The 19,277-nt window shown below is 43.1% G+C and overlaps 1 protein-coding gene across 1 annotated transcript; it reads right to left on the bottom strand.

The window, feature by feature from the left end:
* Positions 1 to 545: 545 nt before the first annotated feature.
* On the bottom strand, positions 546 to 17,918 carry fes (FES proto-oncogene, tyrosine kinase). The gene is made up of 19 exons (XM_066701618.1): positions 17,544 to 17,918; positions 15,436 to 15,661; positions 13,001 to 13,174; positions 12,158 to 12,254; positions 11,526 to 11,709; positions 11,247 to 11,384; positions 10,409 to 10,528; positions 10,010 to 10,132; positions 9,154 to 9,337; positions 5,556 to 5,639; positions 5,088 to 5,297; positions 4,636 to 4,758; positions 3,726 to 3,779; positions 3,085 to 3,203; positions 2,742 to 2,836; positions 2,476 to 2,599; positions 2,008 to 2,165; positions 1,610 to 1,732; positions 546 to 1,518 (listed from the first exon to the last, which is right to left on the bottom strand). Exons 2-19 carry the CDS (start codon positions 15,658 to 15,660, stop codon positions 1,376 to 1,378), a joined length of 2,478 nt encoding a protein of 825 aa, XP_066557715.1. The 5' UTR covers position 15,661; positions 17,544 to 17,918; the 3' UTR covers positions 546 to 1,375.
* Positions 17,919 to 19,277: the final 1,359 nt, after the last annotated feature.

Below are 19,277 nucleotides of genomic sequence, written 5' to 3'. Positions count from 1 at the left end.
TTATACAAATGTGCTTAAATTAGCAATGGCTTAAGATCTGAGAAAAGGGTTAAATTAGGATACAGATTCTCATGAAACAAACTGATTTTAGCAGACCAGGGTGTGTGCAACAGCTATACAGGAAACAACCTGAAGGGGGTGCTGGGCTTGGAGGAGTTACACTAACAGCAGAAGCATAAACCCAGACAGGAGAGCAGTAATCTGAAAAGGAAGGATTGAATACATATCTCTACATTTCACATAAATCTCAGACACGTTCCCCACTGCTGTTCTGCTGTCTAATTCTTAAAGCAGTCAACAACGCCGCCACGGCTGCTCACATTAATCTTCCTATTGACACCCTGCTAATACACCCAGAAAATGGATGGTGACAAGTATTAGTGCTGCTGTCTCCCTCAGTGCCAAACAGCAGCTAAGAGTCCCCGCTGCGGTCACTGAATAATTTCAGCGTTTAGTCATTTCGGTTCTTTAGTAAAGTAGATGACTAGATGTGCACAATTAGCCGTGGTTCACAGTAATATCGAGCAGTCCTTATAAAACCGAAAAACCTACAACCATTGTCTTTATTCCATTGAGCGTTTGGCAATAAATTATTTCCAGACATTATTTTAACATATTTACAGCTAGCACAAACACAAAACACATTGTTGCTTATATCGGGGCTACAAATGAACAACAGCCTGTGCCGAGATGCGGCTGTATTTTAAACTGATGGATCTGCTTCAGGCATCCACGGAGAGAACACTAATTAACAGATGTACTTCTGAGACAACATGATGTTTCAGCCATTTAGCAGCGAGGATATACAGTGTAATGGGGTTTAATATATTTAGCTATGGACTGACATCTGGTGGTTTAACAATGTGAATGCAATGATCAGTGACCTTTAGTACAAGAAAATTCACAAAAACAAATCAAGCACTGATGGGTTTATGATTTCTTTTCCTCTTACGGACACATCTTAAGCTTAATAACCTGATCAGCATTCATAGTAAAACTATTCAAGTAGAGTCCTTGCTTTTACCTTAGCTTAGTTCAATGGCCTAACAGATATTTCAACTGATACTGAGCTCAGATATACAATGCAACGCTGTGGTTAAATGCATCTAATTTTACAGTTATGAAGATTGCTTTAAATAAAAAATAAACAGTATGTGTTCTATATTTAAACCTTTTTCCATTTCCAGGAGTCTCAGCCTCATTAAACAGGTACGATAACGATTCATCATGGGTGTTATCTTACAGTTCCCAGATTAAACCTCTCAGAGGCAGGTGCCTATTCATTACGGCATTCATTATGGCAAACAGGAGACGAGAGAATTGAGGCAGGATGTGGACTCGATGTGGATGTGGTTTGCACTGAAGGGTGTCAGGGTCACCGGGCCTTCCGGTGTAGGGTACTCAGCTCCCTGTGCAGAGTCTGGAAGGTGGGCCGCTTCTTCGGGTCATACTGCCAGCAGCGAGTCATTAGATTGTAGATCTCTGGGGGGCAAGCTTCTGGGGCGGGCATCCGGTACCCTGCAGGTCAAAGGGCAACGGATACAAAATGGTTGGAGGGGTCATACTACGTCTCGGAACCTGCTTCATAAAATTGCACAAGCGCACTGACCTCTCTCAATCTCCTCTCGTGTCTGGGGGTTGGTAAAGGTGGTGTAGGGCGTGGTGCCATAAGAGAAGGTCTCCCACAGCAGAATGCCGAAGCTCCACACGTCACTCTCGCTGGTGTAGCGCCCTGGAACACAGGCAGGGGGCAGCATTGACACAGACACAGGGGGACAGGTGCAGGATAAAACCCTCGATTTCACAATAATGTTCAAGCAAGAAAGAATCGTCCATGACCTGCACCTGCACCTGCTGCCCAGCGATCAAATACAATAGATACGCAGGAAGACGTTTCTAAATATAATATCCATGGAGATTATAAAAGGGTTTCAAACAAAAATACAAAAAGGGACACATGCCCCTCTGGTTTGTCCTGAGACTAGAGATTACCGAACAGCGTTTTACCATAGTTGAGAGCCTCTGGTGCCGTCCACTTGACTGGGATCTGTTTCATCCCTCCTGTAGTTGAGTAAACCCCATTCTCCTCCTCGCGCGACATCCCGAAGTCACTGATCTTCACCACGTGCTGCTCCGTCACCAGACAGTTCCGCGCAGCCAGGTCCCTGCAGAGAGAAAGAGGGAGGGGGTGAAATGAATTCGGCCGTGGACCACCCCCATCAGTCCAGTCCACGGCCCTCATGTCGATGATGTGAACGATGAATTTTCAATCAAATATTTTTAAATAGAACTTGAGGAACTGCTGGAAGGCATGATCTAAGCTTTGCCCCTTAGATGAAAACATCATGCTTTCGCTGTTCTAGACTCTCTCCCAGGAATTCAAACATTCCTATTGACAAGTCTTCCCGTGACCCTACCTCTCCCTCTCCTCTATCCCTCCCTCATCTCCACATTCACCTCTCCACTCTCTCTCACCGGTGGATGCACTTCTTGCTCTCCAGGTACTCCATGCCCGAGGCAGCGTTCTCCGACATCTTTATCAGCATCTTAGTCTTCAACTGAGAGCCCTCATTCCGCAGAAACGTCAAGAAATCCCCTCCTGCACAGACATGTGGACAGACAGATGTTCCAATTACAAATGAATATGAAACGACCTCTGTTAATTACAGAGCCCTGTTAACAAGGCTTTATTTCATGTCTGTTCTTAATCCCTCCCTCTGTGAAAGGCCCTGCTTGCTCACCCTGAACCAGCTCCATGACGATGTAGATGGGCTGCTTCTGAGTGCACACTCCGATCAGCTTCACAATGTTGGGGTGGTCATACTGCTTCAGGATCCTGCAGCGACACCCAGTAACACACTGTTACACTGCCTCAAACTCCAATAAACACCCGTAATATCATCCACTAGAATAGACAATCATCACTGTGTTCCTCGTTCATTGATCATAGTACATGATTATGGTTAAGCACAGAAAATAAGTGTTTTAGTCAAACATGGGGAGTGTGGTACACCATTGCGTGTGTGTGTGTGTGTGTGTGTGTGTGTGTGCGCTTTGCGTGTGAAGAGGAACAGGGTCACTGACCTGGCCTCCATGAGGAACTTATTCTTGAGCTCGGTGGGCAGGTTTTCACGGCACGTCTTCACTGCCACAGGGGTGTTATCGGAGCGCAGACGCCCACTGTACACTTCCCCAAAATTCCCCTGGGAAGAGAGGCATCGGCACAGAGGTCAGATCTGCTGACGAACTGCTCAGCAACACCTTTACTTTACAGATTGCTCACAGATGGCTCTAAGCAATCTATATATACTATTTGAAATTTCTATTTTTTTAATCATTTTTCTTTGCATTATAACATTTGTATAAATCCTAACCGTGTTCAGGTACACAAGTTAAAGAATAATTAACCTGTTCAGATTTTGTTTATTGTTTATTTTGTTTCATTATTTGTTTATAGCTGTAGACTTTAAATTGACTTATAGTGGACAATTTGAGGCACCTTTTATCAGAGATGATGCACACTCCATAAATATTAAGACTAAAAATATACATAGAATATCATGTTTTCAGATAAACAAAACAACCATCTTTTATATGATATAAAGTCTCTAACCTGAAGTGTAACTCACAACCCTCCCCCACATAGCCTCTCTCAGTTGTGTAGTGAGAATCTTCTAATCACAACACAACCTCTCATCTCTCTATCCCCTGTATTATTTCCTCACCCGACCGATGTGATCCCCAAGAATGACATCATCGTGGCTAAGAACCCACTTGTCCTGGAAAAACCAGAGAGAGAGACAGGGTTACTTCACAAGCTGCTGCACTATAATATATCACAAGGGGATACTGAACCCCATGTCACCCTGTGCGCCTTTTTAGGTACCTCCTTTAGCAAATGGTTGTGCAGGGCATTTAAAGAGAGCTCTCCTACTATCTCAAAAAAGTATGTGTAGCATCTGGCACAGGACTTAATCAGAGTAGGTGCCTGTGTACTGTCAATTCATCAGCCATTGGTTTATGCTTGATGTCATGGTGCAATACACTGCTAAAACAACAGCCAGAAACCAATGCTGGAGTCCATCCAGACTTGAGGACTGGAAGGCACAGTGCCAAGCAGAAATGTCACAGATTAGGGCCAGAGTACTGATGTTTGCTGTATTGATGCATCATTAAAGGTTTGTGATTTACAAAGCAACCTGCTAAAAGCAGTGCCCAGCTGCTATGCCAACAACTTAATGAGAAGAGAATAGATTGAAGCAATGCTCAGGCTTTATGCAAACCTAGAAATCAGACTCAGTGATTCACTTTGATTCCGTCTCTGTGCAATACAGAATGATTGCTACCATCTTGCTGTAATTACTGTTGCAATAAAACATAAATAAATGACAAAACACACAAAAAAAGACATAAGCTGTTAGTCTTGAGGATAGCATTCTGCAATTATCATTAGTGCCCCAAGTTTGTTATTTTCAAAAGGTGAAAAAAGTTGGGCATAAACAGACTGATTAAAAAAGCCTGCAAAAGCAATTTATTTATTTATCTGCATTAGAGTTTGATCTTGAAGTTGAATGGCGCAGCGTTAGTGCCTGCATTCCAAGCTAGAGCTCTGTCTGAGAACTGGGCGCAGGGTACCTTGAGGATGGGCCTCCTCAGCACGATGTTGCTCTTCTTGGTGACGTGCTGCTGCCCATTGAGGATGTGATCGACCAGCAGAGGGACGGTGGGGAAGCCCTCTCCGTCGAGGCGGTACATGTTCTACAGCAGGACGGACTGATGTCAGTTTTCTAGCAATTTACCATACCCCACCAGTGTGAAGGCAGGGATGACGATTTATTTTCTAACCAACAGAACCCTTTCACCACACTTTTCTACACGTCATGTTGAAAAGCTCGGTCACACTTCCACTGTGGCTATAGTGCTGAAGACACTCCACTCCCCAGCAATGCGGTATAAATAATAACACAGACAGCACTCCATTGTATGAACTCTAGCTCATTTACCCTAAGAAGTTCCTCAAGATTTCAGTTTTAAACCATGCCCTCCCCGTTTAAGCCAATTTGGTATTAAGCGTGTGACCCACTCACGTCAACACTCTGGATGATGAAGTGGCGGCACTGCCCACCCCAGTGCACAGACAGCACGTATTCATGTTTTCCTTGGCTCTCCCGCACCAGGTAGTCCCCATCGCAAGTCAGCAGCTCCTGGACCTCCAGCCGTGGGATTGCACCATGGTACCAACCCTGATCACACAGGGGCTTCTGTACCTCGGGAATCAGGGGCAGAGGAGGGGGCACCTGGCCAGAGCAGAGAGTGTACAGTGTGATGGACCAAACCACATGATCTCCATACTGTATAAAACACTCATACTATTAAAGGTTTTAAGAGCTCAAGCCATTTTTTTTCACTCTTTCCCTGCCTTGCAATTACTTAATCGGCTTTTCCAATATGCTCTCCTACAGACAATCAGTGTATTGGACAAACAGCAGAAGATTCTAGACAGAAAGAGAAGGATACTTATAGTTTAGTTCATATTTTTAGCAGGCAGGGCTCACCATGAATTTGGGTTTGAAAATGCCACTAATGTGACTCTTCAGAATATCCAGGCTGAGTCCTTTATTATAGTCTCTTTCTCGTTCCTGAAAAAGAGAGAGAGAGCTCCTTAGCACACAGTGAGGAGGAAGAGGTTGTTCAACACACAGGCTCCAGATGGCAAAATAAACAATGCTCACGTGAGTGGTAAGAACAATTCAGCACACACTGCTAATGCTCATTTATGCGGTTCTGTCCAGGCCCTTCCTGGCTATTCATTAAGTGCAGTCATCCAAAAAAGGTCACAAATTAAAAGGAAAAAGTGAAACCATTAATTTCCTCATCTTGTTTCTTCTACACGTTTGTCTCAGATAAGGAAACTTCCCAATTTCTGTCAGCGTGACTACATTGACCTCTCCAGCAGCATCAGGAATAACAATTAGTCTGTACAGTCTCCCTAGAGTTCAGCTCAATCAGCCAGAACTGTGTTGTGTTTATTTTTCATGTAACATATTCCCTTTGAAAATAAATACTGATCTCAAATGTGCATACATGCTAGGGATTAAAAAATAATATAATCCAAAAGTGGAACTTCTGAAAGTTCTACTATCTGTCACCCCGTATTACACTGCGCTTGATCAATGTGGCAAAAACTGAGCTTACATTCAGTATATGAAAAACTAACATAATTCGAGCTACACAATTATAAGAAATCTTACGTCTGTCATAGAAAATTATCTAGACTTACACATGTATGACACCGGCTTTAGTTAAAACACACACATTTAATAAGAGTCCACATTTATGCAGGACTTCACACACGTCAAATAAAGACGCACAGTAGCTGGCTGCATCCAACCATTTATTGGACAATAAATATTAATAATATTAGGCTCCTGACGTTATATGAATCATACCACTAGGAAACTATGAAAACAGGTTTCAGTACCATGGGCAACAGCTGACTCTTACGCTAGAAAACTTGTATACTGTTGCAGTGCAGTCATCCAAAAAAGGTCACAAATTAAAAGGAAAAAGTGAAACCATTAATTTCCTCATCTTGTTTCTTCTACACGTTTGTCTCAGATAAGGAAACTATTTGGTCTCATTTGCTCACACTTCTGCCTTAACAAAAACAAAAGTGTTTTGACCAATAAATGTTGATTTCAAAAACAAAAAGCACTTCCTCATTATCGGAGCCATATGAGAGAGCAGTTGGGGCCTGTGGGGGTGCCACGTGGTGAGTGGTCATGCAGACACCATAGCCCAGCCCAGCCTGTATGGGGGAGGAGCCATCTCTTTTCACATCTCTTTGCTGGAACTGCTTTACATAACACTCCAATTGCACATTGGCTACAAACATGTTTTTCATTGCTGTGTCTGAATAGACCACAGTTGGACCTCAAAAGCAGAAAGGCATTTACCAAGAATCAACATGTGAAGATGCAATGCATTTTTTTTTTCAATTTTATTGCATTAAAGGATCTATTCCTGATTTATGAAATATGTACTGTGAAGATATCTAATGTAATACACAAATGGTATCAGGCTGACTACTCACCACTTTTGGGGAAATTCCATTCAGCATAAGCTAGATCACCACTCAGATTTGAACAAGCAATGACTATAGTTCCCAACCTACACTCGGAGAGAGGGCTAGTACCAGTTGAGCCACTTTAAATCTGGAATCGCTCATCGCCATGTTGGCCGCTCTACACTTGAGGAGGGTGAGGAATTAAAACTAGGATCCTCCAATCCCAGCCGCCCTCGAGTCACATGTAATTTTACACACTGCAGGCTGTACAGCCCATATGAGAGGTTCAGCGTCGACTGGAGGAGAGGTGCGTGCCTCCCGGCAGAGCTGCAAACCTACAAACCAGGTGGCTGGCAGGGGATGAGAGACCCAGGCGATTTAACGTGGCCTGCGGCGACACTGGCCAATAGTGCGCCGCCAAGCACTCTCAGTCACAATCGGTAAATTACATGAGCTGGGATCAAACCCATAGGGCTCAGTCTGTGCTTTTACCAACTGAGTCACTCGGGAAGTCTTTTTTTGGGCCCACAGGACAGTGCCCCTACATTGAAATCAGGAAATCGTTTATTCCTTTCAACAACTCATTGAAAACTATGCTGAGATGATTCTGGAATATAGTAGTTTTTTTTTTATGCAGACACAGACTCCAGGGCAGAACGTAATCGTATGCGGAAGGACTGAACGTCAATGTTCTGTCAATCCAATGGATTTCCTTGCGTTGATCCAACCAAATTTCTGTCAGCGTGACTACATTGTCCTCTCCAGTAGCATCAGGAATAACAATTAGTCTGTACAGTCTCCCTAGAGTTCAGCTCAATCAGCCAGAACTGTGTTGTGTTTATTTTTCATGTAACATATTCCCTTTGAAAATAAATACTGATCTCAAATGTGCATACATGCTAGGGATTAAAAAATAATATAATACAAAAGTGGAACTTCTGAAAGTTCCACTATCTGTCACCGCGTATTATACTGCACTTGATCAATGTGGCAAAAATTGAGCTTACATTCAGTATATGAAAAACTAACATAACTCGAGCTACACAATTATAAGAAATCTTACGTCTGTCATAGAAAATTATCTAGACTTACACATGTATGACACCGGCTTTAGTTAAAACACACACATTTAATAGGAGTCCACATTTATGCAGGACTTCACACACGTCAAATAAAGACGCACAGTAGCTGGCTGAATCCAACCATTTATTGGACAATAAATATTAATAATATTAGGCTCTTGACGTTATATGAATCATACCACTAGGAAACTATGAAAACAGGTTTCAGTACCATGGGCAACAGCTGACTCTTACGCTAGAAAACTTGTATACTGTTGCAGAAGAAAAGATAATAAATGGATAATAAAAGGAAAACAACAAAGCCCAGCCCTGACCAAAGGCCTGTGTTATCCTGTGTCTGACTGATGATACAAGATACAATTAAGGACAGAATGAAGCAGGTTACCAGTGAGTAGATGTATTGAGAATCAGACAGAAAGAGAAAGAGAGAAGAGAGTGTGTGTGGTGAGGGGTATTGGGTGTCCGTGTGTGTGTTGGAGGGGGGGGTAGTGGCGTCAGACAGATATTAGTAGAATTTGGTCTATAAAGAGGAAGGAAGTTTGGGCTGTGAAAAAGCAAGAGAGATCCCTTCTGTGTTGTCAGAGAGGCTGAGCCAAGCCGACTGAGACTGAAGTGTTAATAATAAAATAATAATAGAAAAAAAGTTGGTGCTGTATAAGAGAGACATGTGAGCAACACTTGGAAGTGACAGTGACTGGGGGGGCAGTGACACTCAATGCTGTGAAGAAGGGAGACTGCCCCAGAACTTAAGAAGAGAGCAAGGGCTGACATTTGCATGACTATGGAGAGAGTGGCCAACCACAAGAGAGCTGAGGAAAAGAGTGTCAAACCGAGCAGGGGTAATGACGCTGTGCACTGCAGGCACCAGTGAGTTCATTCCTACCAGCGTGCAGCAGGGAGAGATGAGCTGTACACTGAGTGACTTCTACTGGAACTATGTTAAGCAGACTGTGGGGCAGCAGCAGCAACAGCACTGGGCTGTAATAAAGTCAGGCTGGAACTCACAACAGAGGAGTTGGAGATGCTGTCCTCGTCCAGGCCGATAGATGGCGGGTCCCGGTTCCCCAGGGATTGGAGCTTCTCTGACAGGACCCTCCTCTGGGCCTCCAGCCTGGAACGGATGCCCATCGTCACCAGCACCTGCTGCCGGCTGTCCTCCAGTGCATTGCGCTTGCTGAACATGTACACCCTGCGCAACACAGCAGGACTTACTGGAAACCACAACATTTTCACAATGTGCAATTCGAGACCATGCACTGTGAAATCTAGTTCGAAGCTGACACACAGGACCTGCTTAAAGGGAGGGTGTTACTCGTGTTAAAAGGTGACAGACAGCAGTCTATTAAATGCACTGTAATTGTCCAGAATACTAAAGATATGTGGTCCATGAGCCCCCGACGTCTAATGTATGGATTCCACTGCAAATCCCAAATGTAAGACCTTAAAAACAAATCAAACTACAAATGTAGGGAGAATGTGTAGAAACTGAAAACATCATTTGACGTGGAAAATTACAAAACTGGCTGTTGGAGAAAGGGGATGTCTAAAATGAGGACGTCTTAATGCTGAGAACATACTGCTGTAATAAACTGTAACAGTTCCATCTGTTCAAGTGTTTATTTAATGACTTGAATACCAGCCTGCAGTAAATCAGGCCACTAACCCGTACAGCAGTGTACACAACAGCAAAACGTGACCAATAGTCCAAGCATCTCAAACACTAAAATGCACAGCACACTAAATCAAAGCTAACAAAATATCACGTATTTGAACCTCCGCTCAAGTGATTAACTAGTAAAGCTGGCAGATGTCACAAATTAACATTTGTCACAGACTACTCTCCTTGGGCTGGGCTGCTCACCTCTTGCCAAAGTTGGAAGGTCTCTCCTCGACCTGCAGCTCCTGCTCCAGCTGTTCGACACAGGCCTGCTGGGAGCCCAGGGTGGTGGTGAGGGACAACAAGTCCTCCTCAAGTGCGGTCAACCTGCAGGCAGAGAACAGGGTGAGCCAACAATGAATTTCCCATGAAGGTAATTGTCACCCGGATGGAACAGGTTCAGGGTCTGCCTATAGGATCTGCTAAAAGCATCCAATAAGCTAAAGTTGTGAACACCGCTAGCACACTGTGAATGCTGAGTGTGTCTGATTGGCTGCAGCTGACTGCCAGCGGCTGTCCTAGAAAGCTTTAAGGGCAGCTCTCTCTGGTGATTGGAGCAGCAAATCCCTCTCATGTGTCTAAATTTGCGGGATTGTGCCGTACCGGTGCTGGATGCCCTCCACTGTTAGCTCGTTCAGCTCCAGCTCCCCTGCTTTCAGCACCTCTGTGTCCTCCAGCAAGCTCGTGTCAAAAGTGACATTGGGTGGCACCTCCACAACAGACCTGCAATGAAAGAGCCAGCTGTCACCTCACGATCTACAACACAGGAACCCAGTGCTGGAAGCTGCCAAAACAATTGAAGATATCTGGCTATGAGTGTCAGGCCTGGGGTCTAGGGTTTTGTACGTGTCCTATAGGATATACTAAAGGCCGTGTTTCAAAGAGCTGGCTCGGCAATAAAGTTACATCTGACAGGTCCTGATGTCAGTTTCTCATGAAACTAACAGAGAAATCAGCTCTAGCGTCTGAAAGCCCTGTCTGAGGTACTGCTTCCCACAATTTGCCATCACCTATGAATATGAGAACTACAAAAAGAGAGGAAAAATAGTTGACATGGAAAGAAAAGGTACAGACTGAATACAATTTTACTGTTGTTCTTGCAACACGTGGGTATTTTTGGCATTTTACTTGTCCCCTTTGATTATCTGTAATAATATGAAGCCCTACTTCATGAAATTTCACAATATGACACACCAAAAAAACATTAATAACAATAGAAAATATGGATTGAAGAGGTGAGTGGAAGTAAATGCAAATGCAGATTAGAACAAAAAAACAGGAATAATGGCATTGAGTCAGACTATTTGTGCTAACATGAAAGTCTCTGGATCAGCAGGGGTGTCTTTACATCTGATTAGCTGTGCAATTGGCTACAGGTGAGTGCAAGTGGCTGCGACTGGTTGTGAAGAGTAGCCGGGGTCTCCCATTGGTGCTACAGTACCTGTTCTGCTGGATGAAACTCTCATACTCGTTGGATGGCTGGATGATATCGATGGCTTTGGCAATCTCCTGGTGAACTGACACCACTTCCTCTTGGACCAGACTGGTGAGGTCAAAGTACTCTTGCAGGATCTCCTTCCTGCGGAGGTAAGCCAAGGGAGAAGGGGCAATAAATGGGACATAGATCTGGAAAATATATTATTTCCATAGCTATTCATTACAGTAGTCATACAAAAAACTTCAAAATGTATTCAAAATCAGTCCCCCCACCCTCACTCACAACACAAGCACCATCTCCTCCTGGAGGGCTTGGAGGGAGTTGAGCAGAGCGGGCTGGGCCTGGCTGTAGTGGTGCTGGTGGTGCAACTGGGCCCCCCGCAGTGCAAGCACATATTCATTGTGGTGCTCATGCAGCTTCAGGGTCAGCCGGACGCAGCGCTCCCTGGCCTTCTCCCGCTCCTTCCCTGCAGACAATAGAGAGAGCCCGATCAGAACAATGACCATGACAATGAGACTAATAATCATTTACATTTATTTAACATATAATTACTTAAGCATAATCGTTCCCTGGCATGAAATTTATTCACCTGCTATAGAGAATGTTTCAAATGACATAATAGTCCCTCAGGTTTCTCAGAGCATACAACTGCATCAGAGGTCCTGCTGACACACCGTAGCTTGTGACTCACTGGTGTGTTTGCCAAGCTCACAGCAGGGAAACAAGAATAAGCCCTAGAAGCTGACATGAGCTCAAATGTATTGCTGTTAAAATTAAATTTTAAACAAATTAAAACTGAAGGGTACGTACAGTAGAGGTCATTAATTAAAACAGAAATATCTGGCGGGTGTGAAGGAGGTTGAGCTCGCTGCCGTGTTTCCATCAGAACAGTGGCTGAGCCAAAGACTCCCTACCTTTGTTGGCCTCCAGGTACTTCCTCTTGGCCAGGGCTGCGTCCCGCGCCAGCTGTCGGTAATTACACTTTATCTTTTCCAGGTCAGTCTGTGTCACCTGCAAGGGCGACAGCCAGACAGAGATTACATAGAGAGGAGAGCTTAGAGATTGTGATGCAGTGTGGTGTAACAGACAGAGCTGAGAGGTGCACTGAAAGTGCAGTGTAGTGTGTAGATGTGAGGGACTGGGAGGTAGCGCGAGCAAAATAAATTGTGAGGTTCATCTAATGTATGAGAGTTTGAAGAGTTTTGTAGCAATTAATGCTGATAGACATCAAGACTGTTTGCCTGTGTGCAGGGCTCAGGAAATATTGTTTTTGGTCAGCCAAAACACCCATAGCTAGTGAGAGCTGTTGTGAAAACTTGGGTACTGCCAAAAAGAAAAAAAAATCAGAATTTAAAAGAATGAGGATACATGTATTTTGTTTTCCACCAGACAAAATAGTCGTTTAGAACCCTGAGATTCTAAACCACACTGCAGAACTGAGAGTATCACAACTTAGCAAGTGATATAAAATAGTCCATGGAAGGCAAGTAGGGAAGTTGCATGCAGCTAGATCTTAGATCACATATTTCTGATAAAACTGAAAGAAATGCTGAAACAAAAACATGTTTGTTCAAACCCATATTACAACAAGACTATTTCCACAGCTGATAAAAAAAACACCAAACTTGCATATAGCAGTTGCAGCTTACTGGAATCCAATTGCAATTGCATATAGAGATGCAGACTAATAATGAAGGGCAATGGAGCAGAGAACAACCCTACCCTCTATACCAGTGGCCATGCAGGGCAGCTCTTACCCGGGTCAGCTCCTGGTTCAGACTGCTCCACTGCTCCCCATAGGTCTTGCGCAGCTGCTGCTTGTCCCGGATCAGCAGGGTGAGTTTGCTGAGGGGGCCCAGGGTGAGGTCTTCGGAGTGCTTGCGCAGAACCCGGCTCAGGCTTTGGGTCTGACTCACAAGAGTGCTCCAAGACTGCAGAAAGAGAGGTGAGGCAGCATTCGTAAATAGCTCAAGTGACATAAGTCATAGTTCTGTGTATGTGGAGTCATTGCATCTTTACAGCACCCCCCCGATGCCTTTCCTCCTCTGAGTATCATGAAAACATAATTTTAAGACATGAACTACATAAGAAGAACATCAAGTTTACAAATGAGAGGAGGCCATTCGAACCATCGTTCTCGTTTGGTGTCCATTAATAACTAAGTGAAACAAGGATCCTATCCAGTCTATTTTTAAACGATCCCAATTTTTCAGCTTCAACCACATCGCTGGGGAGTTTGTTCCAGATTGTGATGACTCTCTGTGTGAAGAAGTGTCTCCCGTTTTCTGTTTTGAATGCCTTATTTCCATTTGTGTCCCCGGGTGCGTGTGTCCCTGCTGATCTGGAAAAGCTCCTCTGGTTTGATGTGGTCGATGACTTTCATGATTTTGAAGACTTGAATCAAGTCCCCACTTAGTCTCCTCTGTTCCAGGGTGAAAAGGTTCAGTTCCTCAGTCTCTCAGTAGGACAATCCCTTCAGACCTGGAATAAGTCTGGTTGCTCTCCTCTGAACTGCCACTAGAACAGCGATATCTTTCTTGAAGTGTGGAGCCCAGAACTGTACACAGTATCCAGATGAGCTGTAACTAGTGCATTGTACAGTCTGAACATCACTGCCCTTGTTCTAAATGCTGCACTTTTGATAATATACCCTAGCATTCTGTTTGCCTTTTTTATTGCTTCCCCACATTGTTTGGATGGAGAAAGTGAGGAGTCCACATAGACTCCTAGGTCTTTCACATGTGTTACTTCATCTAGTTCTGTTCCTCCCATAGTGTAATTATAGTGGACATTTCTGTTACCTGTATGTAATACCTTGCACTTGTCCACATTGAATTTCAACTGCCAGGTGTCGGCCCACAACTGAATATTATCCAAGTCCCTTTGAATAGCCTGTGCACCAAGATTGTATCTGCTGAGCCACCTATTTTAGTATCGTCTTCAAATTTGACAAGTTTGCTAACTATCCCAGAGGGCAGATCATTAATATAGATTAGAAAAAGTAAAGGCCCTAGTACTGATCCCTGTGGAACTCCACTAACAACCTCACTCCAGTTAGAAGCAACTCCGCTAATCGACACCCTCTGTTTCCTATACATCAACCAGTTCATAATCCATCTACTTACCTTACCCTGAAGTTTTGGTAAAAATTTCTCATGAGCCTCAAGTAGTATATTCTTAAAATATAACCATCCATTTTCAAATGAATCTGTATCCAGTGTGCTTCCTGTCTACCTCTTCTAAGTGATGCCTCATACCTTCAAGGTTTGCTTTTCTAAAATTGTAGACCATTGTTTTAGACTTGGTCCTTGTTTTTTGAAAGTATGCCTCAAGGCTAACCACATTGTGATTAGTTTGCCATTTGTGTCCCTCTGACTCTATCTTGGTCATTTGAAAAGATCAAGTCAATGCATTCGCTCTCTCAGGTTGGTTCCCTGACAAATTAAGTTAGAAAGCAGTAATTTACCATCTCAACCATTTCTCTTTCTGCTTCTGTAGTCCCAACTGGGCTTTCCTAGTCTATGTTAGGGAAATTGAAATCCCCCATTATAACAGCCACATCTTTGCTACATGCAGTCCTGATTACACTGTACAATGCAACATCTTTCTGAATATCTGAGTTGGGTGGTCTGTAATACACTCCTACCACTGATCCTCTGGAAGTTTAACTCACAAAGATTCTGTTTCGTTACTAGGATCTAATTTGAGTTCTTCTGCCTCAGTGTCATTTTTGACATATAATGCTACCCCACCACCTCTTCGATTTTGCCTGTCCCTCCTAAACTGTGTGTATCCTTTCAATTTGTATTCATCCCATGTTTCCGTCACTCCTACAACATCATAGTCACCCACCAGCACTGTGGCTTCTAGGTCTAACATCTTGTTCCTTATACTCCTGGCATTGAGGTACAAACATTTCAGGACTTTCCTACTAGTAGTTTCCCTTTGTTTTCTTTCCTTATTGGAACATTTCCCATTGTCAGAGCTCCCTGCCCCCATGGTCCCTTGTTTAAAATATTCTCAATTACTTTGCACATACACTCTCCCAATGCATTAGCCCCCCTTCTGTTTAGATATAGACCATCCGGTTTGTACAGGTCGCACCTATCCCATCTATCTATCTGCACTAAATTCAAATGTACATAATACAGTGCAATTCAAAGCATAATACATTTTCCAAATTCCAATTTACCTTGTTGAGCTGGCTGATGTAGTCAATCCCCCCCCCATGCTGGGGTCCTTCCAGCTTCTCCACCATAGCGGACATCTGCTGCAGCTGTGCCGAGTACTCGCGGTCGCTCTTGGCTCTCTGCACCATCCACTTCTTCATCACCTCCATGAGGCGCAGCTCGGAGTCCTGCAGCCGGAGCAGGGAGCCGTGCGCCTGGGCACACCACAGCTCCTGGCCGAAGCCCATCCTGCCCGAGGAGACACAGAAAAGTGTTCATGGACTCCAAACCTATCGTACAGCTTATTGGATTTATCTGACTTTTTCGTGTGTGTGGTAAACGAAGGACTTCCTGCGCTTTTCTCACAAGTCACTTTGGGCTCCAGAACAAACCCATGAGAACTGAGGTGCTGCTCAAACACGCAAGTCATTGCGTCACCCTCGTCTAACGGCACTATTCAAGCATGACTGATTTTTGTACTTTCTTTAAATGTGTTAACACATTGGCACTTTTCTTAATTGCTCTGCCTATCTGCATTAAACCTCTCATTTAAATTAAATGTAAGTTTCAGAGAAAAGGTCCAAAATAACCACATGCCATTTCACACTCAAAACCCAATAATAATTTGTTTCCAATACATAAAATCTTCCTCTTTTTAAACTGATTTGGTTTTGTTTTTTCTAGCATTTTAGTAAAAATGTATTTAAAAAGGCAATAAGATCAGAATCAAGATTAAAAAGGTTTGACTAACTTATTGCTCAATTGCTGAAATATATTTCCCAAAGGCATTCAATACTTTCAATTTTCTTTCTCTGGTTCTTCTGATTACTACGTGTTTTTTTTTGTTTTTTTTTTAATACATGTGTGCTCTTCTTCTGGCAAGTTCATATAGCTTTGAGTCAGTACTTAGCATGGTGTAATGGTTAGATTTGAAGTTATACTTTCTTTGCTGTGGCAGTCATATCTTACAATCTTACAATGCATAAAATATCCATAGGCTTCAGTAAGATAGTTCCTCTTTACAGAAGTACACAGACTGAAAGTGAGAGAGAAGCCATTAGTAGCAAATGCGATTTTTTTGTTTTAAGGCTTTAAAGAGTGCAAACTCCTTTTTTGGACTTCATGAATGCATTTAGTTATGTTTTTCTGATGAAATGCACAAGTAATGTTACTGGGGTAGTGCCTCAAATATTTGCATTGGACTACTGTAAGTCTTACAGCATAAAATATAACCAATGAGTGCATTAGTGTCAACACTCGAATCTGGAGGGTCTACTTTTGTTTTGGGGGATGGCAGTTACTCTGAACTTACTGCACAAATCAGACGAATGTGTACCTACACAGCACATGACCTACCAGCATATGAGAGAACTCCTGACGAAAACAATGGCCAATTCATCTCAACCAAGTCCCTCTTTAGACTAGTTTGATAAAAATGTAACTTCTCCTTTTCCAATCTGACACTTCATTAAAACAATTTAAAGTAGCATTCTGAAATAGCATTTTTCTTATGGTCTAATGTAAAGGGCTGTAGCGGATGAGGGTTGTGTTAGAGTCTCATTTCCATCAGAAAGACAGATGTTGAAGGTCAGGTGAAAAATGGAAAGATGTCCAAATAAAAAAAGTGCTTAACTTACCACCTAATCTATTAAATTATACTGTTTCAATTTAAACTTAATTGAGATAATTATTTATACCCTTATAATAATGTTCATGTCAGAAAAGGTTTATGATCTCCAGTTACCTATTACATGTTTTAAAAAGCTTTAAAGTAGGCAATTCTCTCTCTCTCTCTCTCTCTCTCTCTCTCTCTTTTGTATTAATGTACTTAACTCAGAGCTTAACAGAAATCAACCAGAGAGTCAGGTTAGCAAACAGGCATACCCCCTTTTACAAATAAGCAGTGAACATATGTTTCTCTACATCTGTATTCATATGCGTGTACATGGTGTTCTGGCTCAACACGATACCTATAGCAGCCAATACAGCTCACACTGTGCAAAGCAAAGGAGGGCAACTTAGGAAATCCCTGTGTAGACACCACTTTCAGAGCACGAAACTACAACTAGTCATGCACTACTCAATGCTGTGGTAGGTAGAGTAGTTACGGACTAGTGTGACACAAACTCACCCACTCAAACTCAGGGTCAATGCAGGCTCCGCGGTGCAGGCGCAGGCGCAGGCGCAGGTCAGGCGCTCAGTGCGGCGCTCAGTGCGGACGCAGCCTCCTCCAGCCGCAGTGGAGCCGCACACGCAAACGCCTCCCCCAGGGGCTGCTTTGCCAGAAATGAAAATAGTCGGTGGTTAGTTTGTTAGTTAAATCTCCTTGAAACAAATAAGACGACGACAGATAACAGGTAAATGTGGTCTTCAGGTTTGCTTCGAGTTTTATCCCAACACCATCTTGGCAGTCCGACCGTTTCTTCCCCTCCCACCAGTCTGTAATTTTCTATATAAAGTCCGGTTAATTTCCTTCCTGTTGGAATTGGTCCAGAGTGCGTGACGCGCCTGTGAGCCGCGCAAACTGCACAAGCCGAGAAGGTAGAAATTCCTGTTCTTTCCGTGTTGAGGCTTGTGACCAGGAAGTTTATATGCTCTTAAAATGGTGTGCGTCAGTATGTGGGATAAAGCCCTCATTTAGCCATAATTCTTCAACATTGATCAAATACAAATGCACATGCAAATACGGTTTATTCAGGTTTGACTTTAATCAAGGGAGCGGTGACAACCAAAAACGTATTCTTCCTACATTTGTCTTTTAGTGTATCAGAGACCCCAGCTATGGAGATACAGTTTGGGAAAGCAGAGATGGGTCCAGGTTAGGGAGATGGGGGATAGGAGGTCGGAACTGAGGAGCCGATGCACACACAAAATATAAATACAATAACTTCAAATACACGTTGAAGGATTTTATGTTGATGGCTCCATACCCAGATGTGCATTCATAGTCCACATTCCATGCGGATGACAAATATGTACTGAACTGGGATACCTGTAAATAATTAGCCACTGAAATAACTACTAGAATATGAATTAACTTGTGATGCATGTTGATCAACAAAATATGAACTGAATGCTGAACACGTGAAAAACCTGTTTAAAGCCTCCATTCCAAGATTGCACAATACAAATTCCAGTGTCAACAGTTTCCCCTCTTAAAGCTTAAGATTTCACCTGTATATTGTGACACAGAACAAATAAGGATGGTAATAGATGGTCAGGAGGATTATTGGTCATGTTTCACTAATATGCCTCGTTTGTGAGAGACAAGCTCTTACCCAGCCCATAAACGTGTGACATGCAGTATATTTTGAGAGTTGTGACCATAGATGCACCTTCTCTCGCTCTCTCTCGCATCTACATAAACCACATTTTAGTTTCGGTGGACCTTGAAACGGCACACTACAGGATGAAAGTCTATCATTAGATCTAAAAATAACCTCACCAAGGCTGTTTATTCGCTGTAGTAAAATAAACAACCAATGCAACATAAAATACACAAATGAGGTGCAGCTTTTTGTGTATAATTTGTTAACCTCTTTACCCCTTGATCTCCCTGTTCATCCCTGCAGTGGAGAGACTTCTATCAATGCACCAGCACTACATTAACTACATTGACTGTAGGAGAACATGTGCAGGAATTTTAAAAACTAAGAATGCCAGAGGCCTCTGCAGTCATAGGGTGTAACACATCTCTACTGTGTCAACAAGTTAATCCCTTAGGATGTTGTTCTATTTTAAGGTGTACTGGAATACAAATATTAACTCCACCAACATTTACTCCACATTCATGAGCACGTTAGGAACAATGTGGTCAAACTTCTTTCCACTTTCTTTACTGGAAGACTGCACTGATGCATGAAGA

This window comes from Amia ocellicauda, chromosome 4 (assembly GCF_036373705.1).
Source record: "Amia ocellicauda isolate fAmiCal2 chromosome 4, fAmiCal2.hap1, whole genome shotgun sequence".
Taxonomy (NCBI): domain Eukaryota; kingdom Metazoa; phylum Chordata; class Actinopteri; order Amiiformes; family Amiidae; genus Amia; species Amia ocellicauda.
This window is presented reverse-complemented; position numbering and strand designations above follow the sequence as displayed.